This window comes from Rhineura floridana, chromosome 15 (assembly GCF_030035675.1).
Source record: "Rhineura floridana isolate rRhiFlo1 chromosome 15, rRhiFlo1.hap2, whole genome shotgun sequence".
In the NCBI taxonomy this organism is placed as follows: domain Eukaryota; kingdom Metazoa; phylum Chordata; class Lepidosauria; order Squamata; family Rhineuridae; genus Rhineura; species Rhineura floridana.
The window spans coordinates 32,339,540-32,365,561 of record NC_084494.1 but is presented as its reverse complement, the minus strand read 5'-3'; the positions used below and the strand labels follow the sequence as shown (position 1 = coordinate 32,365,561).

At 47.5% G+C, this 26,022-nt stretch overlaps 1 protein-coding gene and 1 long non-coding RNA gene across 5 annotated transcripts in view; one reads left to right on the top strand and one right to left on the bottom strand.

Moving 5' to 3' along the window:
* Positions 1–15: 15 nt before the first annotated feature.
* On the top strand, positions 16–22,174 carry LOC133370940 (uncharacterized). Of its 2 annotated transcripts, none has more exons than XR_009759219.1 (6): positions 16–232; positions 16,688–16,825; positions 17,982–18,125; positions 19,206–19,400; positions 19,892–20,026; positions 21,509–22,174. It is a non-coding gene; the product is annotated as an uncharacterized LOC133370940 (long non-coding RNA). The 2 variants fall into 2 exon arrangements; XR_009759218.1 differs by having other exon boundaries at positions 19,892–20,062.
* NECTIN2 (nectin cell adhesion molecule 2) overlaps positions 1,343–26,022 on the bottom strand; it is an 84,111-nt gene continuing 59,431 nt past the window's right edge. Inside the window, exons 6-9 of one of the 3 annotated variants that reach the window (XM_061597880.1) lie at positions 10,986–11,127; positions 9,798–9,861; positions 7,017–7,121; positions 1,343–4,489 (exon numbers count right to left, since the gene is read on the bottom strand). In XM_061597880.1, coding sequence (XP_061453864.1) covers positions 4,286–4,489; positions 7,017–7,121; positions 9,798–9,861; positions 10,986–11,127 — 515 coding nt within the window. In that variant the 3' untranslated portion in view covers positions 1,343–4,285. The remainder of the gene's footprint in view (positions 4,490–7,016; positions 7,122–9,797; positions 9,862–10,985; positions 11,128–26,022) is intronic. The other 2 variants (XM_061597879.1, XM_061597882.1) reach the window with 2 other exon arrangements.

The window sequence follows — 26,022 nt, the reverse complement described above, 5'->3', positions numbered from 1 at the left end:
TGTCCCGTTAAGGAAGCAAGGTCAGCTGCAAAGAACAGGAGCAAGGTCAGGTGGGTGTCCCGAGGTGCATCGCGGCGACCACAGAGTTTATGGGTCAGAGTTAGCAGCAAAAAACATGGAGTTAGAAAGGGGTGAAGAAGCCGAAAGACCGGGCGACGCCGCCTTTGAGAGTAATACTGGTTCCGGCTCCTCTTCCGCGCGCCAACAGTTACTATAGTAACCAACCTGGGAGGTTTGTAGACATCTTGCCTTCCCTCAAATTCACGCACAGCTCAGAATTTTGAACTCAGACTAATATAAGCCATATTGTGTTTAAAAGGAGGAAGCACTGGCTGCCCATTTGCTACCGGACCAAGTTCAAGGTTCTGGTGTTGGTGTACAAAGCTCTATGCAGCTTTGGTTGTGACGGGATTACCTGAAAGATCGTCTTACCCCTTATATGCCCAGTCAAGGAGGTCTGTTTCACACAACATAGGAAGCGGACCTTTAGTGTAGTGGCACCTACCCTTTGGAATTCCCTTCCCTTAACTATTAAACAGGCACCATCTCTGTTATCTTTTTGGTGCCTACTGAAGACCTTCCTCTTTCAACAAGCCTTTTAAGTAGAGACCTTAATTCCAGTCTCTGTGTAGGAACTGCTTTTAAAGGTTTTTTTAAAGCTTTTTTTTTTAAAGGTGTTTTAATATGTTTCTAAAGATGTTTTGCTTTAATATATTTTAAAGTCTGTTTTTAAAAGATGTTTTAAAGTGCTTTTAGTGTTTTGCTTGCCACCCTGGGCTCCTACTGGGAGGAAGGGCAGGATATAAATTTAATTAATAAATAAATACTAGCCTAATATACAATTTCCAGGATTCCCCTTCAAGTCCTAATTTCACTGGGCATGCTTGAAAGCAGCATTCTATCCCAGCCAATAGAATAAGTTGTGATGTGTGCTTGGTTGCAGTGTGTGGATGGTGCCCACGACAGTTTCTCTCAAATGCAAATATGTCCACATATTTGGTGACCCTAAACATCCTCTTCATGGAATGCAAAACAAGATCACATCTACACCATACCTTTAAAGCCCGAAAGAATCCTGGGAACTAGTTTACTCCTCACAGAGCTACAATTCCTGGCACTCCTAACAAATTACAGTTCACAGGATTCTTTGGGGGAAGCTATATGTTTTGAATGTGCTTCACATGTATGGTGTGGATGTGACCCAAGTTTAATTATTTTTCCTCCTTAAAATCCTGGAGGGTATGGCTCCATTCACTAGGCACTTCCCAAGGATACCTTGCCAATGCCAAGGTACAAGTCAAAACCTGCATGAGTCCTCCTCATCCACAAAGCATGACACCGCCATCACATGGGTTTGAAAAACATTTATTTTTAAGAAAACAACATCAATAAAAAGTTTTTTATTAAAAAATCCCTCTGCCTCCCTATTGAAATTTGTCCATTCTTTAGTGTCAAGCAAAGGCACCAAAAATGGCATAAAGGAAAAGGCATTGTGTGTTTCAATCATTCCCTGCCCCAGACTCTGAGATTCAGGGAGTTAGTATTCAGATTGGTGAAATCGGAGGAGCAGCTATTAATAATAAAAAATAGTCATAATAGCAATAAAAATCCCATGGCGCCAACTTGTACGTATCCCCTAGGAAAACAGCAGCAGTGGCAAAGAGCCTATGGAGACATTGCCTTAGATTGGTTCACTCAACTCATTTTGTATCAAGTTTTAAAAAAAGCTAAAAACAGCAAAGCTAAAAAAAACCTTCACATTTTCAGATCAGAAGCCCAGAAACCCAGACATAATCAGGTGGTACCTGAGCTTTTGGGGTATAGATTCAAAATTCAAGTAGCAACCAGAGCCTGAGCTAGAATGTTAGGAAAATCAAGTCAGCAGGAGTTTGTTACACCAACCTCTCTGCCCAAAGTGAAAACTCTTCTTTCTGAAATACGGAATGTTTCTGGGATATCATCTAATGCAGGGCTGGGAGACCTTCAGATGTTGTTGAGCTATGATTCCCATCATTCATGACCAACCTCCAGATGTTGCTGGGCTATGATTCCCATCACTCATGACCACTAGGAATGCTGGTGGCAGTTGGAGTTCAACAACATCCAGAGGGTCACAGGTTCCCCACTCCCAATCTAATTCAAACTCCTGGCCAGGGAGTAAATCCAGATGATTTACTTTTGCCAGAGGTGTCCGAGACACCCAAAGGCCTCACAGCACTGTGATTGTACTGTGACAGTACCTAGTAGCTAAACTGCTCTGTGTTGGGGCAACAGGTCAACACAGGCATGTCACTCCTGAGTCTGACCCGGGTGGGTGGGTGTGGAGGCAAAAGAGTTTCTATCAGACCAGTGTGTAAACCTGTGCCTGCCAGCTTTTATAGGGGGTTAGGGAGAACCACATGACCCACTCTGGCCAGTTGTTTCCTTGATGTTCTCCCTGCAGTTCACTCATTTGGCCAGAGGTGGGCAGTAGCATGCAGTCAGACTCCCCCACCCAAACACCCTTTGGGTTCCAGGCCTTCTGCCAGAACTACGCAGCACAGTCCCAGTAAGAGTGTTGCAGCAATACAATCTGCACAAGTCCACATCCCACTTCCACGTCCCTTGCTTAGGGGCCTTTGCTTCGCACATCCCCAACTTGATGCTAAATGGCACCGTCAGCAGTGTGAGAAGCTGCCATCAGGCCCAACCCAAAAGGTGGGACGTCCTAACCCTTAAAGAAAAAAAATTTGCACTCATGGCAAATGCCTGTCCACCCATTCCTTGAAGATGTCACACACACACACACACACACACCCGGCTTATTCTCTGGCAGCCCAAAGTTTTTTTGTGTGTGGTGGTGGTGGTGTTGCTGTTGTTTTGCTTGGAGAGGACGGCCCAGCTTTTAACAGCAGGAGACATTATCCAGTGTCTGGTTGCTGTACTCTTTTGTACTTGGCATGAGTGTAAAATCATGCACTCATCCATGTGGGAAACCCCCGACTCCTTAGGACTAGCAGGGCATTTGGGCAAGGAGGAGGCAATACCCCCAGGTGATTAACTCCCAAGAGCACTTGAGGTGAGGACGTGGATGTGGGTGCTGGGTGGGATATGCCAGGCGCAGTTGGAAGGTGGGCCATGAATGTTTCAGGGGCTGCTACCAGAAGCAGAGTCCCTGCTGCAAGTTCTCTACCCCATGGTGGTTACAGCTAGCATGCCTAACCCCAAAGGTGGCTATCTCTGTGTAGGAGCCACCAGGCTCCCCATAGACATGTCTTGTGCCTTCTGACAGGAGCCTAATCATTCTCCAAAGTGGTCGTGAGCGCAGTGAGATCACTCCAGTCGTATCTTGGAGTCTGGTCTAGAGACAAACAAGCTCATCCAGTGTAAAACTGTTGCTGGATTGTTCCATTTCAGAGTACAGAACTTGGGGGGGGGGAGGAATTGCATAACAGAATCTTTGCCCCAACAGTAAAACTCTCTGCTCAACCCCCTCCCCCAGATGATATAAAGGATTCTAACCTAGCCTTTTTCCCAACATGCCAAGTTTCTGTATTTGGGATTCTTCTCATGGCCTTTGGCTAGTACAATTGAATTAGTTTGATTTGATATTTGGGATTCTTTTCTTTTTGGGGGTGGGGGCAGCAATCATACAACCTCCACCTGCAATATAAAGTGGTGAAGACCAGGAGCTGTAGTTTTACTATGTGACAGCCAGACTGCTTCCAGGCAGGAGATGTAGAGGCACCAAGAGGATTGGGAGTACCTAAGAAGGCATAATCCACCTCTTTCTCCAAACTGGCTTCTGTAGGAGTCTATAGCATGGGGCAATGTCTAGTTCTGTGGGGGATAAGCTGCAAGAGGTACTTGCCCCCTGCATCTGTGCACTGGGAGTGGTTTTGAGGGCTCTTGCCTCCTTGTAAACGTAAGCATTCAGCCTCAGATGGCCAGAATCAGGATCACTTGGCAGGAGGGCCCACTAGACTTTGGGGCAGGCTGGAGGAGGAAGCCACCACCAGGCTGACTTCAAAAGATTCAGGATGAGGCGGCTAAGTATGTTTGGCAGGCACACCGTGGGGTCACTAGTTCTGGCCTGGCTGAAGAAGGAATGGAGGGCACTAGAGGGCTGTCCATTTGAGGCACATGAGAAACCTGGGATTTCAAAGGAGCCGTCCTGGGCACCTAACTGGGATGTGGTGTCAAAGAAGCAGCATTTCTCCAGAACAAACACAAGTTATGACCACACAAGCAGCATTCTTCCCTCTGGACTGTAACTGGAAATTCGGCCTAAATTCAGCCTCCAGGCTCAGACGTACATGGCTCTGGACATGACAAAGGCCTTGTCAGTTGCCATGGGCGTCAGGGCTGCCTCGTCTTCAGTGGCAGCAAAGGAGAGCGCATCATAAATAGGGTTGATCTGGTCTAAATATTCATCATCCAGGCTGGGGCCAGCTTCACCTGTCGCCTCCCGCTCTTCCAGCGTGGGCAGCTCATGATATCGTGGGGCCTCCTGCAAGGGAAGGAATGGATGGGTGGTTGCGGGAGGGAAGTATTTATTTATTGTTGCCTCTCCTCTCTCGCCCCCTTTCTCCTCCTCTCCTTGATGCATCTCCCCTTGTTGAAAGTTAGGTTGGCCCAAGCTCTATGCTGGGAGGCTGCGACTGCAGACCAGGGTCCCTGAAGTCAGTTGCTGGAACTGGAGGCTTGGCCTAGAGCCAGGAGCAGCCAAATCTGGAAGCAAGAGACTAAAGTGCGAGCGGCACTGCTCTGATGGCCAAACAAAGGCAGGGCCCCCGGCCTTTAGTATCTATCCCAGGCCTGGCCAATCCAGAGGCTTCATACTGGCTGCCAATCGCAAGGGCCAATGTTGCAGGCCTCCATCCCTTTCTTTGCCTGAAAAGCCCGCAGAAGAACAGGCACACCAGAGTTTTCAGGCTAGGAGGTACCTAGTTCAAGCTGTGGGGCTGGTTAACCATGGTCCTTATCAAACTCTGTTACAAGGGACTCGTGTCATAGACGATGGTCACATCCACACCGTACATTTAAAGAACATGGTTTCCCCAAAAGAATCCTGGGAACTGTAGTTTGTTAGGGGTGCTGGGAATTGTAGCTCTGCGGGCATAAGCTACAGTTCCCAGTTCTTTGGAGAAGCATTTTAAATGAATAGCATGGCTGTGACCTATATGGTTCCTATTTCTTGTTCTTCCTGGTAATTGGGATGGGCCCAAGATATTTTGATGGATAAGGCAGAACAGCAAATGATGCCTCTTCCCTCAGGTCAAGATACAGAGTATCCAAGGCTAGCCAAGATATTTTCGCACTTAAGGCAGAAAATCCCAGAGGTCTCTCTCCCTGGGAGCAAAACTACAACATCTAACAATTCATTACCCTTTCATGACACCCACAATAAACTGCTTGAGATGCCTGATTCACTTTGCCCAGTGGCTGGCCTGGCCCTGTATGCAGGGCGGCTATGTTGGTGTGCACAGAATGAGTACACCAATATTGAAGGTTACCTGTCAAACATACCCACAGCAAGCCCAACTGGGTAGGAAACACAAGTTGTTGTTTGACACAGTAATGGGTTTAAAGGGCAGCACTACTTTTACTGGTGCCATTGAAACACTGCACAATGAAAGAGGTGACTCCCAGGATCCCACGCAGTGTTGCAGAGAATCCAGGGTCCCATCCTCAGGTTGTAGGCAGCATAACGCGTTTGCATCTGCAAGGGGGATGGACCAATGAAGCTTTCGAGAATGCTGAAGCTGCATCCCCCTGATCCCTGCACATCTCATTCTAGATTGAGAACATAAGAACAGCCTGCTGGATCAGGCCAGTGGCCCATCTAGTCCAGCATCCTGTTCTCACAGTGGCCAACCAGGTGCCTGGGGAAAGCCTGCAAGCAGGACCCAAGTGCAAGAACACGCTCCCCTCCTGAGGCTTCCAGCAACTGGTTTTCAGAAGCATGCTGCCTCTGACTGGTGTGGCACAACACAGCCATCATGGCTAGTAGCCATTGATAGCCCTGTCCTCCATGAATTTGTCTAATCTTTTAAAGCCATCCAAGCTGGTGGCCATTACTGTGTCTTGTGGGAGCAAATTCCATAGTTTAACTATGCGCTGAGTAAAGAAGTACTTCCTTTTGTCTGTCCTGAATCTTCCAACATTCAGCTTCTTTGAATGTCCACGAGTTCTAGTATTATGAGAGAGGGAGAAGAGCTTTTCTCTATCCACTTTCTCAGTGCCATGCATAATTTTATACACTTCTATCATGTCTCCTCTGACCCGCCTTTTCTCTAAACTAAAAAGCCCCAAATGCTGCAACCTTTCCTCATATAAGGGAGTCGCTCCATCCCCTTGATCATTCTGGTTGCCCTCTTCTGAACCTTTTCCAACTCTATAATATCCTTTTTGAGATGAGGCGACCAGAACTGTACACAGTATTCCAAATGCGGCCGCACCATAGATTTATACAGACTCTGAAAGCTCACCAAAACTTGCCCACAAGTTTGCAAACAAATCGCTTCTCTTTACAGCCATAAGGACCAGAAATGTGCATTGTTAAAGAAAAAGAAAGCCAAGAGTCTCAGGATTTTGTGATGTGCACTCCACAACCAAATCCCTTTAAGTAGTGTGATTGCAGGCATGCAGGATGCACCCTGGGAGGTGTTGTGGTCATATCCATACCATATATTTAAAGCATATTGAAAGCACATGGCTTCCCAAAAACAATCCTGGGAACTGTAGCTTGTTAAGGGTGCTGGGAATTGAAGCTCCACTAAAGGTAACCTACAGCTGCCAGGATACATTAAATATGCTTTAAATGTATGGTGTGGATATGACCTTAATGTGTGTGTGCATGTATGTTTGTGTTTGCTATATGATGTTCACAATGGCTCAGGGTCAACATGGGACCAAGGCCAGGAAAGTGCATTTCAGGCTGAAATGATCCCATTTCAGAGGATTTGATCGCCTCTCTTGCGCTCAGCGCGGGATCTTCCCTAAAGAAAACCCCCTTGGCACCAGCTTCCCCTCACCTCCATTGTGGTAGTAGTGACCCCTCCAAAGAGATCGTCTGTGATGCTGGATTCAAAATAGGGAGTTTTGAGCGGGATACTCTCAGCCTCAGTGGGGTTAGGAACCTGGAATAAACCAGAGATGTGGGGTGAAGATAGGGTGGGGATGGCCCAAGCTGCCAGAGGAAACCAGGACAGAGAAAGACCTCCCTCCCCAGTCAGAATAAATTCCAGGATACTCTCAGCCAGAGATGGACAGACACCACCACATCCAGGCTGCAGATACTTCCTCCCTACCCCCAGTTGCCTATGCCTTTCTAAAGAGCTTTTTTGAGCCAGCAGCCTCCTCCTGACCCACTGCAAGAAAACTCTTTCATCCACAAGTTATACAACACTCTCTGTTGTTTCTTCATCCTCAGCCATGCAAGGGATGCTCAGGTGTGGGATTTGGCACTGAGAACAAAATTCCATAGTCCTGAGACTTCCAACTTTCCTTTTTTTTTCTTTTTAAAAAGCCAGCTCCTAGCCCTTATGGTTGCAAAGATCAGCCTTTTCTGTGGTGGCCCCCGAACTGTGGAACAGCCTCCCCGATGAGGTGCGCCTGGCGCCGACGCTACTATCTTTTCGGCGCCAGGTGAAAACCTTTTTATACTCCCAGGCATTTTAATGTGTGTTTTAATGGTATTTTCATCATTATTTGTATTTTTGGATGTTGTTTGGTTCTTTTATTGTTTGTTTGTTTTGTTTTCTTGATTTATTGTATTTATTGTATTTATATATTGCTTGTTTTTTATCTTTTTGTACACCGCCCAGAGAGCCTTCGGGCTTAGGGCGGTATATAAATTAAATAAAATAAATAAATAAATAAAATAAGAGTGGACAATCCCTGCTGAAATCTGAGCAGCCAGAGGGAATGGGCAAGTAAGGTTTCCAGTGGTGAAGGAATGGGGCTTCAATGCCCCACAGATCTCTTTGCCTGGCCTCAAGACTAGCAGAAACAGAAGACAATATGCAAAAAGAAAAGGTATCTCTCACACACTTGCTTTTTCTTAATGTCTGAATGTGGATCCTAAAATCCAGCTTTTCTTGCCTCATTTTTTTAACCCACCCCCTTCAGCACAGAGTACAAACAGCCCTGGAAAGGAGGATGCTGATAAAGGCTAAGAGGAGAGGGACGGGTCTTCGCTGCAAGAGGGTGCCTGGGCTGGTGTGAAGGGTCAGCACTGTCAGGTAGCTGTTGACGAGTCCTGCCAGATCTGTTCTCTGCTTTGTCTGGCCTGGGAGGGGAGGGGCCTTGACTGACTCCACCTACAAAGGTTGCTTCTGCTGCTCAAGATGCCTAGACACCATCAAGGTGGGGTATTGTTTAGGGCAGGTTTCACCAACCCGGCACCCTCCAGATTTGGGGGCTACAACTCCCTTCAGCCCCAGCCAGCACTACCATGATGGGAGTTGTAATCCAAAATTTCTGGAGGGTGCCAGGTTGGTGAAAGCTGGCTTAGGGGTTGTTGCTTGCTGCGTGCATGTAGATTCAGCTCTGGAGATGGCCTTTTTTTTCCTTTTTTTTTTTTTGCACAATCCACTTTCTCATTTTTCTTCTTGGACCTTATTATGAGTTGTCGATAGATTGTTTTGTATTAATCTGAGCATTTTGTTAGCCTGTTGCTCATGTCTTGTATCTGTTCACTGAATTATGTAAACTTGTTCATGCTGTGAGCTGCCTTGAGCATGGCTGACTATGCAGAGGCAGCATGCAAATAAATGACAACGACAAGGCCAATGAAGATTGCGCAAAAGGAGCCGCACCAGCCACTCCCCTTGTGCTCTTCCCCTGGGCAATGCTGTGGGTTAAGCCCAGAGGGAGAGGGCAAGAGAACGGGCAGCAGAGAGAGGTGGCAAAGAGGAAGGGGGCCCTCAGCGAGGAGCACCTCTTGCCCCTCAAAACCTGGAGCTAAAAATGAAGGGACAAAAGGATACAGCCTCTTGGTCCTGTGCTCTGCCCTAGAGACTTCTTAATCTGTCACATTTTTTTTAATCCAGTCCTTCCTCTTTCTGGGCTGGGGAATCTGCAGCCCTCCCAGATGCTGCTGGACTACAGCTCCCATCATCTCTGACCGTTGGCCCTGCTGGCTGAGGCTGATGGGAGTTGGAGTCCAACAACATCTAGGGGGCAAAGGCTGGAGTTCAGCATGGTATACATGGGAGTTATCCAGCGTGGAACTGGAGTTGTGTTGTGGTTACAGATTGCTGGACTTGGATCTGGGTTCAAATCTCCACTTAACCACAAAGCTCATTGGTGGGTGTGGGATGGGTGTCCTACATTGGGCCAGTCAATGTCTCTCATCCTAAGGTACCTCATGCAGCTGGGGGGGGGGAGTCCATTTATAGGTGGGGGGAATTGTAAATCATCATAATCATGACAGGATAAGCTGAGAGACAGTCTTTTTGTCCAAATGAGTTATATGGCTGTTGGGAGGGGTTTGAATCCAGATCTCCCTGGTAGAGATCCAACCCACTTTTGCTTCTGGCCCCCGCCCACCACTGGCGTGTGGCCCCTGGATGGTTGTCCAGAAGGGAATGTGGCCCTTGGGCTGAAAGAGGTCACGCCTCACCCCCGCTGCCATCCTAGCAGATATCTTGGGTCTGCAACTCACATGGGCTACTGTTAATTTTGTGTGTGCAAAAACTCAGTTCAAGAGATTTGAAATCCACATCTGCCTCCTCCCAATGCCTTGTCCCTGGATGTGTGAGGAGGTCATTCTGACTGTCGTAGGCCAGGAGTGGAACAGGACTGATACTTACCGGTTCTGTTTCCTCAGACAACTGGCAGGGTGGGGGTGGCTTGTAGGCTGGAGGGCCTTCCAGACTGCAAAGATGACAGGAAGAAAGAGGATCAGTGGAGGAAGCTGGCTGCTAGCCACTGAGCACCTGCACTTGTTTCCAGGGCCGTCCCTACCGTTAGACAGAGTGAGGCGTCCTAGAAGTGACAGCAGCAAGATGGCCACATGTCCTACTTCACAGAAGACAGTCCTTTATTTGAAGGGCTGTCCAGTCCATGTCCAGTTTAAAGATAAAGAACCCTAAGAAGGCAGAGCTGCCTGCCCACAGAGAGCACCTGGACAGCAAAGTGAGCAGGCACACAGGGCATCTGGCCACAGTTTACCAACACAAGAACATAAGAAGCTTATGCCTTACACTGCAACCGTGGGCAACCTTTGGCCCTCCAGGTATTGCTGAACTACATCTCCCATCAACCCCAGCCAGCATGGCCAATAGTCAAGGCTGATGGGAGTGGCAGTCCAACAGTGTCTGGAGGGGCGCAGGTCCTCCCCACACACAGAGTAGAAAGTCAGTACGGCAGGCCTACAATACAGGAAGGGTAAACTATCTACTCAAGCAATGCAGAACGGAAAAGTACAGAAATGAAGAACGAATATAGCCTTCACCAACCTGGTGCCCTTACACTGACTGGTAGTGAGTCTCCAGCGTCTCAGATGGGAGTCTTTCCCAGGCCTACCTGAAGATACCAGTGATTGAAACGGGGCTCTTCTGCGTGCTCCGCCATGAGCTATGGCCTTCCCCACTAAAACAAACTGGCAAGGGGGGTAGCTCATGGCTGTACTGGCTGGGGCTGGCAGGAGTTGCACTCCCAAACATCTGGAGGGCACCAGGTTGGCGAAGGCTGAACTAATACCACAGAAATGGAATTAGTGTTCCTACATTGTAGACCTGTCATAATGGCTCTCTACTGTTTGTGTCTGGTGGGGTTGTGCATCAATGAACCATTTTAATTCCTTCCAGCTACCACTGTGTGAGCCTACAGTCCTTATCACTGATTACGCTTCACCCACTGAGGTGTCAGTCTGAACACAAATGAACCATGGGGAGTGGGGGAGAGTTCTGTGCTCCTTGCCCTGCTGCTTGCTTATCCCTCAGGCCCCCTGAGCTCTCTCTAGATCCAAACCCTCTTCCCTGAGCAAATGGACTCACTCCTCCTCACGATCCATCCGGTTCTTCTGTTGCTGCCGACAGATCAGGATGCCAGTGACCACCACGGCCACAGCCACAATGGCCGCAATGAGGCCTCCGATTATGCCCCCTGTGGTGCCTGCTCTGTCTATGTTGGGCTTATCTGGACCAAAAGAGAGAGAGAGAGAGAGAGCAACTCTGTGAACTGAAGATCCATGCAAACTTGCATTGCACAATGTTTTTGGACTCCATCTCCCGTCAGCCCCAGCCCGCATGGCCAATGATCAGGGATGATGGGAGCTGTAGTCCAATAACAACAAGATGGCTGCAAGCTCCCAATCCCCTGAGCTGCTTCCAAGGGGAAAGGAGAGGTCTGTGTGGGTGCATCGACACCAAAACACGTTTAAAAAAGTGGGCCAGAGGGTGCTGGCAATATGGTCGCCTCTCCCTCGAGTCACCCATCCTACCACACAGGACAGTGTATTCCACTACTGGATTTATTTACTTTATAAATCCCTGCACCAAGGTAATCCAAATTATGCAACAGGAAAAGGTGAATTCAGCAACCTGTATAACATAAGCAAAAAATGAAAAAATTAAGCTTGCATGATTAGTCTTTCTTTTGCACAATTTCCTTCAAAGTTACAGGGTCCAGCAAAATGACCTATACAGAGTCTCTGGTTATTGGTAGTCTCCTTCGGCAACAACTGCTTCAGAGATTTCGGCTGGCCATTGCTCACAGGTTTTCAAGCCTCCCCACACAACCATAGTGGCTAGAAATGAATGCTAAGAATTTCAAAGAGATGGATTTGGCAACCCACAGCACCTCCTGCAGCAACCAGGCCATCCTCCTATACAGGAACTTTAAAGGGAAACAGCTGGAATAGAACCAATTTTTTAAAAAATGTTCAGTGGATTCCTTTGGGTGTGAATGGGGTAATGGTTTCCTGCCCCACTACAGGTTTTAATCAATTGAGCAATCCTACGGTGAATGGGTGGTCACCAATTATTGTCATTGCAAATGGTCACTCTGCTTATTTTGCATAAATGTAAGCCATAATTCTGTTTTCAGTTGGTCCTTTTGGCATGTAATTGACATGCAACTCTACTGCTTGCAGTCTCTCTACAGCAGGGCTGGGGAACCTGTAGCCTTCCAGATGTTGATGAACTAGAACTCCCATCATTCCTGGCTATTGACCATGCTACTCAGTCCTGATAGGAGCTACAGCCCACATATTCCTGTCATCCAAGTATTTTCATTCATTGGCGATCACTCGTCTTCCAAGATAAGGTCTTTAACGGTGGGTCCGTAAGTGACTGTGGAGGCCAATTCTGGATCCAAACGGCCTCCCACAGTGAGGACATTGGTTTCCAGATGCAAGATGGTAATGATGAGGATTTGTTTGACGTGCCTTCCACTTGGCTTGTTTGTCCCGTTCACCATGTACTCGTGCTTCTTCAAAGTCCACAGTATAATGCTTTGTGCAACAGATGGCATGGATTCTAGTCCATGAAGAATTATGGCACAACACATTTATTAATCTTTATGATATAAACACACAAAACCAAAGCAGGTGTGGATTGGCTGCTCAGGTGTGGACTGTGCCCCCTTCACCACCCTTTACATTTTTTAAAGTCCCTTCAGCCACTAGGTGGCACCTTAATCTTGCAGTGCGGATCAGCGACGGGTTTTAATGTTAGTTACTACCACCAACTACCTAGGAAGATTGAATGGATTGTCATTCACCTCACAGAGGGAGCAGGGGCCAGAAGCAGCCAGGTTTCTGTTCTGTCTTGCCCCTTACAACCTCAGGAATTGGACCTTTGGAAAATCTGGGTGGAGATGTCTCTGAGGAAGAGAGCAAAGTGCCTCTACCCTCTGGGGCTAGAATTCCTGGGTGCTATCCCCTGTTCTGTGAAAACAGTGTGGCATGTTGAGCCAAAGGGAATGTACAGTGGGGCTCCCAGGACCCCAGTTCAGTTCTAGGGTTAGGGTTCTAGTGGTTAGGGAGGGCTGCATGGTGACAGAATAGTCAGCATGCCACAACTGCACAGTGCAACTTCAGAAACAGGCATTAGGTGCAGGATTTAGCACCCAGAGAATCTCAGCTTTTAGTTTTCTCTGTCTCTCTATCTAGTTTCTAATTCTTCAGATTTGAAAGTGCATGTGCAACACCTGACAAAATCTCAGAAGGCACAGATCAGGATTTCCGCTAGTGGCAAAGTCAGGTTTCAGTGCCCTGGACAGTTCCTTGCCTTTCACTGCTGTTAGCAAGGAGCAATATAAATTATGCAAAATAGAGACAGACAGAGGCGAATGAGCTCAACGTGCATAATGCATACATTCTGTAATGTGCAGCTTTTCTTTGGCACACAATTTATTTTTTAAGTGCAAGAGCAGATGCAGCCCTGATAGTGGATGCCGGGATTTTGCCTTTCCCTTTTTTCCTCAGTGCTTGGAAGAGAGCAAGGCCTAGTGGCTACAGTGTGCATGTGTGCGTGCGTATTCTCAGCCCACTGTGAGAAATGGATGGTGGATGAGATGGGCCACCAGCCTGACCCATCAAGGCTCTTCTTACGTTCTTATGATGACAATCAAACCACCAATAAATCACAGAACACATCTGTAGATACAGAAATTATCTATTATTTGATCGTAGTTTTGAGGGGTCCCCTTGTAAAAAATATGAGTATCCATAAGGATCTGTGCCTCAGATCCATGTTTTTGCACCAGATCAGTGCTAGAGATCAGTGATTTTTATGGTTGGCTCAATGGAAACAGATGTGGCCTGTGCTTTGATGGTGGGGAGGGGGGGAAATTATGAAATTTGAAGAGGATCCACTTTACTGGATCCAGCTTGTATGTGTGTGGACATTTATGTGCTACCCCGCTCTCTCCTGTGGCACCCCATTTTCTCTTCTATGCCTCTCCCGAGTTGCTCAATTCCCACCTGCCCCAGTCCCCCAGATTGCTCCCCTTTTACTTTTAATCCTTTAGTCCCTCATGTGCTGTTCCGCGCCCAGAAAAGTGCATGGAGCTGAAAGAGGAAGTGGGAAAAAATCACTGCTCTTCCTCTCTCAGCTCTGTGTACTTTTCAGGGGGTGGGGGGGCAGTGAGTGAGGCTTAGAAGCTTTGCAGGCATCAGCGTTAAACCATTAATCTTCATTTTTCATTATGCATACAGAACAGAAGAGCGGGGTGAGTGATCGCGGCGGGATTAATTAACTCAGCGTCCAAGAGTCACTCTCCTCCAGGGTTAGGAAGGTTGGGAGCTGCCTTCAATCAGGCTGGATTATTCATTCACCTAGTCCAGTATTGTGTAGTCTAACTGGCAGGGACTGTCCAGATGTCTCTCAGCTGGTGCCCTCCAGATGTTTTAGAGTACAACTCCCATCAGCCCCAGCCAGTACAGCCATGAGCTACCTCTCTCTCCCAGTTTGTTTAGGGTGGAGGGCCATAGCTCATGGCAGAGCATGCAGAAGAGCCTGGCTTTGATCAGTGGTATCTTCAAGTAGGCCTGGGAAAGACTCCCATCTGAGACACTGGAGACTCACTGCCAATCAGTACTGAGCTAGATGGGCCGTTGATCTGGCTCGCTATAAGGCAGCTTACGTTCTTATATATCTGTCTGCTTCTGTGCCTTTTAACAGCTGCCTGGCAGGCAGAAACGAAGCAAATAAAAGTGTCTCTTTGCAGCTGTTTTCCATGCCAGGACAACCTTCTGCTGCTTAATTGCTGCCTGTTTAAGAATAATAGATTCGTAGAGTTGGAAGGGCGTCTAAGGCCATCAAGTCCAACCCCCTGCAGTGCAGGAATCCAACTTAAAGCATACCCTACAGATGGCGGTCCAGCTGCCTCCAGTGTTGGGAGAGTCCGCCACCTTTCTAGGTAATGTATTGCTCTAATAGTCAGGACGGTTTTCGTGAGGTTCAGCCGAAATCTGGCTTCCTGTAACTTGAGCTTATCATTCCGTGTCCTGCACTCTGAGATGATCAAGAAGAGATCCTGGCCCTCCTCTGTGTGGCAACCTTTCGAGTACTTGAAGAGTACTATCATATCTCCTCTCAGTCTTCTCTTCTCAAAGCTAAACATGCCCAGCTGACAAGCCATCGTTTGCCAGTACCATCAGGTGCCTTGGGGCTTTTCGTGGCGCAGGGCATCCCAGCCCATCACACACCAGAAACTTCTGACCCTTCTAGCAAGAAGTCCATCCAGAAAGGAAAGGCAATGTACCCACCCACCCCGCTCTTCCCCACACACACGCTAGCAAGAGTTCTGGCAGGCATTGTGTGTTCCTGTTTCCTCCCTTGCAGTGGAAACTCCATCAGGACTAGCACCTTTGCCCTTCATTGCTCTGGCTATCTGGGGGCTTTATTTTTATGTTCTTTTCTCTCTCTTCTTTATTCAGGCCTTGCCTCAGTCGTGTACTCCATAAGTGAACTAGGTGGCCTTACAAAAAATGATCCTCACCCCTGGCCAACCCCCGATCCCGCACTATGGAGATAACAATAATAATAATGATCTACCTCACAGAGCACTTTTAAATTCTATTAGGGTTGACAACTGACTAAAGAAAACCTGAGCCATCTTGCTCCTGTGCCTCTAATAGCATTCTAATGTGTAGAAACCAGTAAGCAAAGCCTTTCATGGCTTGATGATAAACATCATCGCTTCTAAAGCCTGCAGATCAAGTGGCTGTCAAAGGCGCAAGAGCAGACGCAAGGGGAAAAGTTGGCAATCCTAGGTACCAAATCAGGGGTGGGGGGAATCTCAGACCTGGGGGCCAAATGTGGCCCTCCACACCTTTCTATGTGGCCCTCAGTATTCTCCCTAGGCCGTATCCCTCACCAGCTCTGCTCCATACACCCCTCAAGTGCTTTTGTCTGGTAGGGATGTATCGTTGAAGGGTGGATGGAGAGAAGTATTTGTGGTTGCACGCAAAAAGCTCTTGACTTTTGTGTACAAAGGTAAGAATCGCATCTATTGCTCCACCCAGTTTTGCCTCTGGCCCTGCCTACCGCTGGCATGTGGCCAGGGCTTTTCTTTGGTAAACAATGAGATGCCGGTACTTGTATCTTGATAAAAGTGCTCTGGGTGCCAGCACAAAATAGCTGCTACAGGCAGCAAAAGAAAGGTGGTGAGACTCTGTACTGGTGAGTTCCATCACAAAAAAGCACTGCATGTGACCCTCAGAAGGTCCTCCATGAGGGGAATGCAGCCCCCAGGCTGAAAAAGGTTTGTCACCCTTGAAATAAATGATATTTATTATCCATTCTTCATTGCCCATTGGCCAAAATACCTTCCTTTTAGAGCAGGGGTGGGGAACCTGTGGCTGTCCCAATGCTGTTGGGCTCCATCAGCCTCAGGCAGCACAGCCAATGGCCGGGGATAACGGGAGTTGTAGCTCAGCAATGTTTGGAGGGCCACACCCAAGGCAATAATGGCGGAAAAACCTTCCTCACCATCAAAGTCCATCTGTCGGGTTTCCTTTGTGTGGGGAGGCAAAAGGACCAGAGGTGGAAGTTTGAGAAGTGAAATATAGACCTTTCTGGGCCATCTTTTCACTGCCAGCTTGGCATGTTCATCCACTAACCGATCCCCTCTTCGCTCTCCTGGGAGGACCCATAATTACACACAGCCCCATACATTATGCATGGGCCAGCCTGGAGCAAGCGGCAGCTCGTGGCTTCTTTCGCAGCAGCTCAAAATTATTATTTTTCAGGTCGAGGAAAAGATTTCCAAAGGAATCCTTTTGACGCCAGCTCTGCTGCCAAGGAGCCGGGCACAGTCAGGAATACAAAATCCAGAGGGGAAGACGAGAAAATGTACAATCTCCTGGCATTAGAACAAAGAAGCAAATGTAAGCGTGGTTTGGGTTACCTTCTTTCTTACAGCAGCCTCCCCCAACCTGGCACCCTTCAGATGTGTTGGATTGCAACTCCGATCAGTGCCCAGTCAGCATAAAACATCTGGAGGGCACCACGTTGGCGAAGGTGTCTTAAGAGGTAGTGAGAAAAAAGAGAAGCCGAGGAAACGTGGGAAGATGGTGAAAGAACGAAATGTTTTCTGCTACTAGGGAAGGCTTAAAGGATTAGACTGTTTCAAGCTTAGAAATACAAATGACTGCAGGGGAATATGACAGGCAAACATCCGGAATATGAAATCAGAGGATCACAAAAAGCACAGAGAGAGAGAGAGAGGCTGCAAATTCATCAAGCCCATCATCCCTCCCCCTGCCCCTATAAAAGAATCCATCACAAACAACATCTTGACCACAACTGGGCCATGACATCCACAATCAGAGAGTAGGGTTCAGGGCTTGTGAGCCCTTGGGCAAGCTGGCTTAGGGGATCCCCCTTAAATGTGTCCAGAGGTATATCGTATGAGAGGGCAGAAGGAGAGAAGGGGCTAATGTGCACAGGCCTGCATGAATTGACGGCAGAGCATCGTCTTGAAACCTACCCAGAACTAATAGTGCCCCACCTCCAAGGTGTCCTATGATAGCACAAGGGATGCAGGAGTCGGGTGGGGTCAATTGGCGCAGAAACTAGGTAGGTTAGAGCAGGGATGGAGAACCTGCAGCCCTCTACATCTTGTTGGACTACAGCTCCCATCATTCCCGATTATTGGTCATGCTGGCTGGGGCTGATGGGAGTTGGAGTCCAACAACATCTGGAGGGCCACAGGTTCCTCAACACTCTTCGGCTCAGCCTGGGCTCTGTGCCAGGTGAGAGATGGTTCTTCTGCTGTTGCTGGCAGAACAGATCCCATGCCACCACTGTAGGGAAACATGTGAAATTGTCATCTGCACTGACTGACAAGAGTGAGATTTTCAGCCCTGAACTTACAAGATCTGAACAGGGTGGTTCACGACAGATGCTCTTGGAGGTCACTGATTCATAGGGTCACCATAAGTCGTAGTCGACTTGGAGGCACATAACAACAACAAGCTACGTGCTGTGATGTCCGCTCTTCAACCCTTCCCCCCCTTTTAATAATCATTCATCATCTTTCAGAACGTGCCACACCTATCTGACTGGGCATTGCGGTGACATCACAGGACACCATTAAACAAGCAGAGCTTGCTTTAAAAGAAAAAAAATGGGTGGAGTTTGATTTCCACACACCTGGGTTGGCGGTGCAACCCCGAGGCTCTCACGGTAGGCATGGTGTGCTATTTCACCACTGTTTCTGCTGGGGCATTCCTCCAGTGTTCCAACTTGGAGCACAAGAATGCATCCAGTTGCATGGCTGGCAAAATGCTGGTGCGCTGAGCATATTCAGGTGATGCTGAGCACCTGTCAGGTATGACTCGGGATGAGACTGGACGACTGCGTCAGCATCTGCGACGCTTTGCATCTCAGAAGATTGAACAGGTAACCCTGCTGTTTCAGGCCTCAGAGCAGCAAGTGGTTTCAGCTGATGGGCCGCTGAATTACCCTCCTATGGAACACCCAAGCCAAGTGGAGCAGGGAGGGATTAGGCAGCTCAGATGCAAAGGAGGAGCTCAGGCCCCTGTTCTTTTGGCTTCTGCAGACGGAGAAACTCCAACAAATGCAGCTGTTCTTACTCCTGCGCAGCAATCACCACCTCCTAAAGCAGGAATGTGGGACCTCAGGCCTGGGGGCCAAATGTGGCCCTCCAGACCTCTCTTTAGTCCTTGGAACTCTCCCCGAGCCACACCCCTCCCTGGCTCTGCTTTGCATCCCGAATGTTCACACCTGGTTTGTTTCCTTGAACCCCAATAATGCCTCTTGCTGGCCTGGACGGAGGACCGAGAGGAGTGTGGGAGCAAACTGCAAGGTGGGCAAGCTACAGAAATTAGCCTACTGTACAAAGGTAAAGAGAGCCAGTGTGATGTAGTGGTTAAGGTGTTGGACTACGACCTGGGAGACCAGGGTTCGAATCCCCACATAGCCACAAAGCTCACTGGGTGACCTTGGGCCAGTCACTGCCTTTCCGCCTCATGAAAACCGTATTCATAGGGTCGCCATAAGTCGGAATCAACTTGAAGGCAGTACATTTACAAAGGTAAAACCTACATTTCTTGTTCTGCCCACTTTTGCCTCTGGTCATTCCTGCTGCTGTTCCAGCTGTGGCCATCCAGATGCTGCGCAAGCAGGATATGGCTACAACAGCACTCTCTCCACTTGCAAATCCAAGCCACTAGTATACAGACATACGAAATACTCACAAGTGACATTTGTCAGCTATTCTCGCTCTCGCTCTTTCTCTTTCAGACTCAAGCACAGCTACCCCAACCATTTTGATCTCCCTGGTTTGAGCACTGAGCTTCAGAGATCTTATATACTGCTCCCTGAAGTGCAGGCTGATGCTGTGGGTAACAAGGTCCTTCCAGGACAGATCCTTCATGAGCTGCGTTTCAAATGAAGATGAAAGTAAGAAAGCAGGCCCTGGGTATACCTGCCAAACAGGTAAGGCTGGAAAGGATCATCTACCTTATTGGGAACTGGTGCTTTTGTGGTCAAAAGGAACTGTCTAGGGAGTGTGTGCATGACGTGATGTGAGGCTGAAGTAAGAAAAGGGACAGATGAGTCAGGCTTGAGCTGTGATTTTGAAATCGCACTGTGGTCATTGAAAGGGGGGAGGGGGAGGAGTGTATGAGAGTGAAACTTCTCCATTCAGGGAAGGAGAGTGGTTTTGAGAGGTGGGGAAGAGAATGGAAACCATTTTTTAAAAACTGAACATGGGAGGTTTCAAATTCCAGAGGGATGACCACACATATACACACCATACAATTCCAGCTCATATCCTCCCACACTCGTACACAAAGGCCTGGGCATCAACCCACACCTCCCCAAAGCCTACTGGAACAGTCACCCTCCCGCTCCTCCCTTCGTTCTCTCTCATGCTCCACACAACTGGGAACAAAAGCTTATCTTATCTCTGCTCTACCCTCTCCCAGGCAAAGTCCAGTTTCTCTCTCTCGCCCACCCACCTCTCCACGGAAAAGGCAGCCAGCCAAGTGTCAAGTTTCCATCCTGAATTACCACAACGTCGCCTCCTTGGCCCTTTAGGTGATGTCCAGAGATCTGATCCCGTGAGTCACAGATTCAAGTCTCTCCCACCTTAACGGGTATTACTTAAAGTTAAGCAAACTGTAAGGTGGGTAAGCCCCACTGTTTGACTAAAGGTGCCAATGTTGCTTTTCGTAGCAGGATCCCTGTGTCTCTGATGGCTGCACAAGAAGAAATTCAACAGGAAAGGTTTTTGTGGTCCCGGAAGTGCAATGCTGAAGAAAACTGTCACCTGTTAGATTTCTGGTGGTTAAGGAGCTGTTAAGGGCACCTGCCCAATACATGTGTTGCTGTTAGTGGTGGCTCGTACAGAAGCAATGGCCAAGACATGGCAAAAGGCCCCCGGTGTGGATGAAGCCCACATACCTGCTCTCAAGAAAGGCGGAGTGACACACTTTTAAACAAGGGTAGTTAAACTGTGGCCTGCCAGGACGCAGCCCCAGCCGGCATGGCCATTGGTGAGGGATGATGGGAGCTGTAGTTCAACTACATCTGGAGAACCAAAGGTGTATACAAACACGCATACGCACCATCTGTCACAGCTCTCTGCGTCGCGGTGGCTAAGCTGTCAGCCTCTAAATCAGGTGTGGCCCTCCAGATGTTGCTGAACTACGATTCCCATCACCCCTGGCCATTGGCCATGCTTGCTGGGGCTGATGGGAGTTGTAGTTCAGCAACATCTGGAGGGCCAGAGGTGAGCCACCTCTGCTCTACGTAAACAGCAGTACCCGTCTGCCTCTGTACTTCCCCTCTTCATCATATTTTTAAAAATTCAATTCAAAGACCTTTCCACTGGTGTGACCAACTTGGGACAGGAATCAGCCCACAAATATAGGAGCTGACTAGCTGCGCTTGACTGCTGTTTGGCTTGTCTGCCTCACCCTTGCTGGGTACAAATAAAATCCCTTTCAGCTGCATTTCCTTAACAGGAAGTGCTCCCTCAGTATCAGCCCCACCCTTGGGAATCTCTTTGCCCATGTTTACATGAAACTAGACAAACGAAGAGACTAAGCTGCACTTTCAGCCTCAGAGGAAGGAGTTTGTGTTACTTCCCCAGAGTCCATGTCTGCATCCCTAACAGGTTGGCGGCAGGAAGCCAGTGTAGCATAATAGCTCACACAGAGCATGAACCTTGGTTTGAAAGTCTCTGCCTAGCCTTAGGCAAGCCACTTCCTTAAGCCCCAGGCTAAGCATTTGTGATATGGGGGAATGGTAATGCCATCCTACCCCACAGGGCTGTTGCAAGGTTTACCAAGACAATAATATGCGCATGCTGTTTCTCTCATTATTATCTATTATTATTCCTGCAGTCATTACCCCAATCAGTTCTCTAACAGGGGACATTACAGGGGTGTCAGCTTTTTCTTGACAAAAGTCGTGTGCATTTAAATAGCTGTGCAACAAGGGGGAGGGGAGGGAGCCAGGGGAAAAAACAGAGTTTTATCCATTTATCACTTCTCCATGCCAGGAAATAGTCATCTCTTCAATTTCTGCTTTTTACACAGATGTTAAAAGACGTTGAGAGAGGACACTGACATCATAGTACGATCAATAGATGGAACAAGGTTACATTCAGCTACAGAGGAAGACAAAGACAAAGCATTAGCACATGCTAACGTCTGCAAACAAAACTGCTGTTAAAGCACAGGAGCAAGGGCCGCTACAAAAGTTGGCAATGCTAGAAGTTTGTCTATTGGCTCACCCCCCACCCCACCCCACTCCTCTGCTAGCACCTTTTCTCAATACTGTTGTTCCTTGCTTGTAGAGAAAGATTTAAGTAGTAACTGCCAACAGTACGGATAGATCCCAGCCCAAAGGAACAAAATTTGTCCTCCAACTTACTAAACTTTATTTCAAGAGTGGGGAACCTGTGGCCCATCAGCCCTGACCATTGCCCATGCTGGCTGGGCCTGAGGGAGGCTGAGAGTCCAACATCTGAGAGCCACAGGATTTCCTCCTGTTTTAGTGCCTCTGCAACTTCAATCTGGAGAAAGGCTACCACTAAAACCAGCCCCAAAACCTGTTCTAGAGGGCCCTACCCCCCAAGCCTGACTTCTCCCTATCCTAATGACATAATAATGTTTTATCCCTGCACTCACAGCCTGCTTCACAGGAGTGTTTCTGAGCATGTGCAGAAATCCTTTCCCACTCTATTTATATACTCAGGTTTCCAGTATGATTTTAGGTACATCCCATTCTTAGAGACTAAGCACTGGTTCTGTTATGCCCCATTCATAAACAGGGCTCCATGGAAAGGTCTGTGGCCTGGCCTGGCCTGCCCTCCCCTCCCCTCCTACAATCCATCCCCTATGTCAATTTAACTCTTTTGTACATTCCTCTGTGGTGAAAGAAGTAAAAATTTAACTTCAAGCTGTCCTTTCTGTCCAAATTCCCACTAAAATAGTCCTTTGCATATCCTGTGTCCTGAGCAGGACATTAATAATAATAATAATAATAATAATAATTCCAGTGTCCATGATGCTTTGTGAACAAACCAAGGAGTTTATAATCTTAAATTATTTTATTTATATAAATGTCTGGGCCAGTCTAAAGCATCCAGGGCAGCTTATAATTAAAGGATTGCTTTTTTCCCCCTCGTGGCCAAGATACCATTCCCCAGTTTGCGATGGTATTTCATGAACAGTGACATATACTTTTTTTTACAATGGCATATGTTTTTTTTTAAAAAGACATATTAAACAAATGCATAACTTAATCATAAATATTGCTGCCAGAGGTCTTTAACAGCTGCCTAAAAGGAAGAAACTCAACCGGTGAAGTTCTATTCCTCTTGCTGTGACATGGAAAGCTTCCAGCTGCTGAATTCCTCCTTTTCCTGCAGTCTTTCAAGACAAAAGTGGGGAACCTGTGGCCTTCCATTTGCCTCAGAATACCAGTTGCTGGGAATCAGGAATGGGGAGAGTTGCTGTTGCATTCAGGTCCTAGCATCTAAGGTGGCCACCATGAGAACAGAAAAGCATGGCCTGCCAAGTTTTTGTCCGTCTAGCTGGAATTAATGGCGGAGCAGCAGAGCCTGTTTGTTTTAAAGTGCCAGTAAAATTTGCACCCATTTGTGGGATTTTTCACTCAGGAACAGCCCAGCAGCCCTGACATACCACAAGTTAGCTCCTATGTGGAACATTTCCTACAATACCTGATAAGTTGCCAGGTTCCATGACTACACAAGGTTAATTATACACTGCTATCTTAAGCTGTCTATTAATATCCCTACATACAGCACCCCATGCTATAAAGAAAGTTGCCTGATTTCTTGTAAGAGGGACGAGTCTCTGTTCAGTGATTTACTGTGTAAGAATGTCAACAGCCGTCTCTGGTGACCCAAAGAGTGGCATAGCCCATGCAAGGCTCCTTTTACATTTTCATTTTCCTGCTTGTTCATTTGCATCAAGTCCTGGCTTATATCCTACTCAGAAGAGACCAACTGAAATTAATGGGCCGAATTAGGCATACCCACTAATTTCAACGGGTCTCTTCTGAGTAGGACTAGCATTAGGGCACAACCCCCATATGTTTTCAAACTTTCCTGTGTAGTAGATGGATCGGGATATCTCCCATGAAAGGGTGGAGAGAAAATACAGACCACCCCACCTCATGAGTTTTGATTCAGATAGTATCTGGACAGGAGTCTTTTTTCCAAGTATATCTATTACAACAAACTTAAAACTACTTCAACAGTCACCAGTGCTTTTTTTTTTGTGACACTACTCACTGGGACAGAGTGCCATCACCTCTTTTTTTTCTTTTTTTTCTGCCCATGGCAACCATTTTGTGCTGGCGTCCATGACACTTTTATCAAGGTGTGAGTTCGGATACCTCATCTCTTACCAAAAATGCACTGACGATTACCACCACCTTCCCCCCTGCCCTCCAAAACAACAACAACAATAACAAAAATCTTAGGCACTGCGATCTGGCAAGGGTGCTGAGAATTCTTCATTTAATTCTTGTGTTTTGTATCATTATTTATTTAGGTTCTTTTATATCACTTTTTGAGACCCAGTGTGGCGTAGTGGTTAGAATGTTGGCCTATGGCCTCGGAGACCAAGGTTCCAACCCCACACAGCCATGAAGCTCACTGAGTGACCCTGGGCCAGTCACTGCCTCTCAGCCTCAGAGGAAGGCTTACCATGAAAGCCCTATTCATAGGGTCTCCATAAGTTGGAATTGACTTGAAGGCAGTCCATTACCATTTTCATCTCACTTTTCAAGGCAAAAAAAATCACAAAGCAGCTTACAATAAACTACTTTAACTATAATTTAAACACAGTTACAATTGTTTTTTTTTTGAGGAGGGGGAACCTAAACAATTTGCCCGAGTCTCTTCCAGTTCTAGGACTAAGTATTCTGGTACACAAACGGATGTATTGGAAAAATTTAGGAGACTGGACGGGGAATCACTGTTTCACAATTGGACTCCAACTCCCATCAGCCTCAGCACGCATACCGAATGGTCAGGGATGACAGAAGCCCCATCCTGAGTCATAGTCCTGCTAAGGGAATGCTTAACTGTGGCTGCCAGTTAGCCTAGATCAGCCTTCACCAACCTGGGACCCTCCATATGGTGCCAACTCCCATCAGCCCCAGCCCAGTTATAGAGTTATAGTCCAAAACATATGGAGGACACCAGGCTGGCACAAGCTGGCACAGGTACATGCTCTAAGCTGGTGGCTTTCAAACTGTGGTGAAAGGGAACTTCAGCATTCCATGGAAGCTTATGAAAGGATTCTCAGCGATGGAAAACAAGCTTCCTTGAAAAGCTCATCTGCCATTGCTGATCTTCCTCCGAAATGTAGAGCTGGAGGAGGGTGATGCACATTTTTTAAAAGATGTTTTGTTTTTAAGATTTTTAAAAATGTGTTTTTAGTGTTTTGTTGCTTGTTTGCTGCACTGGGCTCCTGGGAGGAAAGGCAGGATATACATTTGGTAAATAAATATTCTAGCGTGTTTCTCGCATTCAGTGTGGACTGACGGCCAGGTCGGTAGGACTGGCCATCATCCCAAGTACGAACTGAGCCCCATGCCCTAAAACATACCACCATTGCCAGAAACCTTTTCATCATGCATGGGTTCCTCAGCAGGCAAGGAAATTTGAAAGCCGTTGCCCTAGCCTGCTACACCTCTCAAGTTTGTAGGCAGTGCCTGCTGGCACCAAGCGCTAGTCCTGAGACTCAGACTGCACAATTTTACGTCATTTTATTTCATTTAAAAGGACTTTTGTGTGCCCAGTTGGGCCACACACCCAAAGCAGCCAGGAATCAGGAACTTCGGCAGCTGACCTTACTTTGACCTTTCTTCATAGAGCCCGACACTTGAGCCCTTTTTATCGCCTAAGTAAAAACAGCTGCCCCCTCCCCCCCTTCTTTATTCCCAGGCTGCAGCCTGGGTGGTGAAGGATAAGGAGAATCAGTTATGGCCTTCAATGGTAAACCCTAAATCTGTGGGTGGGGAAGGACTTAACTGGATCTTCATGCTAGGGTTTAACAGGATCATACCCCACTGTGATCCAACAGTAGATTAGGGTGGCCAGTGGGCAAAGGATCAAAACGTAATCTGGAGAGGGTCTCGCCTACACTTTTGGCTGCTACTCAAGTGCTGCTACCAACACTTGGAAATGCGAACATGTTCTGTTTGTCAATGTTCAAATCTTATTTCACAGATTGTTTTAAAACAGATGTTTGAAAAGGTTCTGAACATGTGCAAATTATTATTATTATGGCATGTGAAGTAACCCACTAAAGACCACCTTTCCCAGACCACTGGCTAACCACATGTAGGGCAGGGAATGGGGAACCTGTGGCCCTCTAGATCCATCACTGGAGCTGATAGAAGTTGGAGTCCAACAATATCTAGAGAGGGCCACAGCTTCTCCACTCCTGGAGGAGGGCCTCCCATAAAACCTGAACCCCAACATCTCATTTCTATAATACCTTTAGCATTTGCCCCTATGTGCCCAGCAACCCTTTAAGTTAGGGCCAGTTTCACTATTGTCGTTATTTCA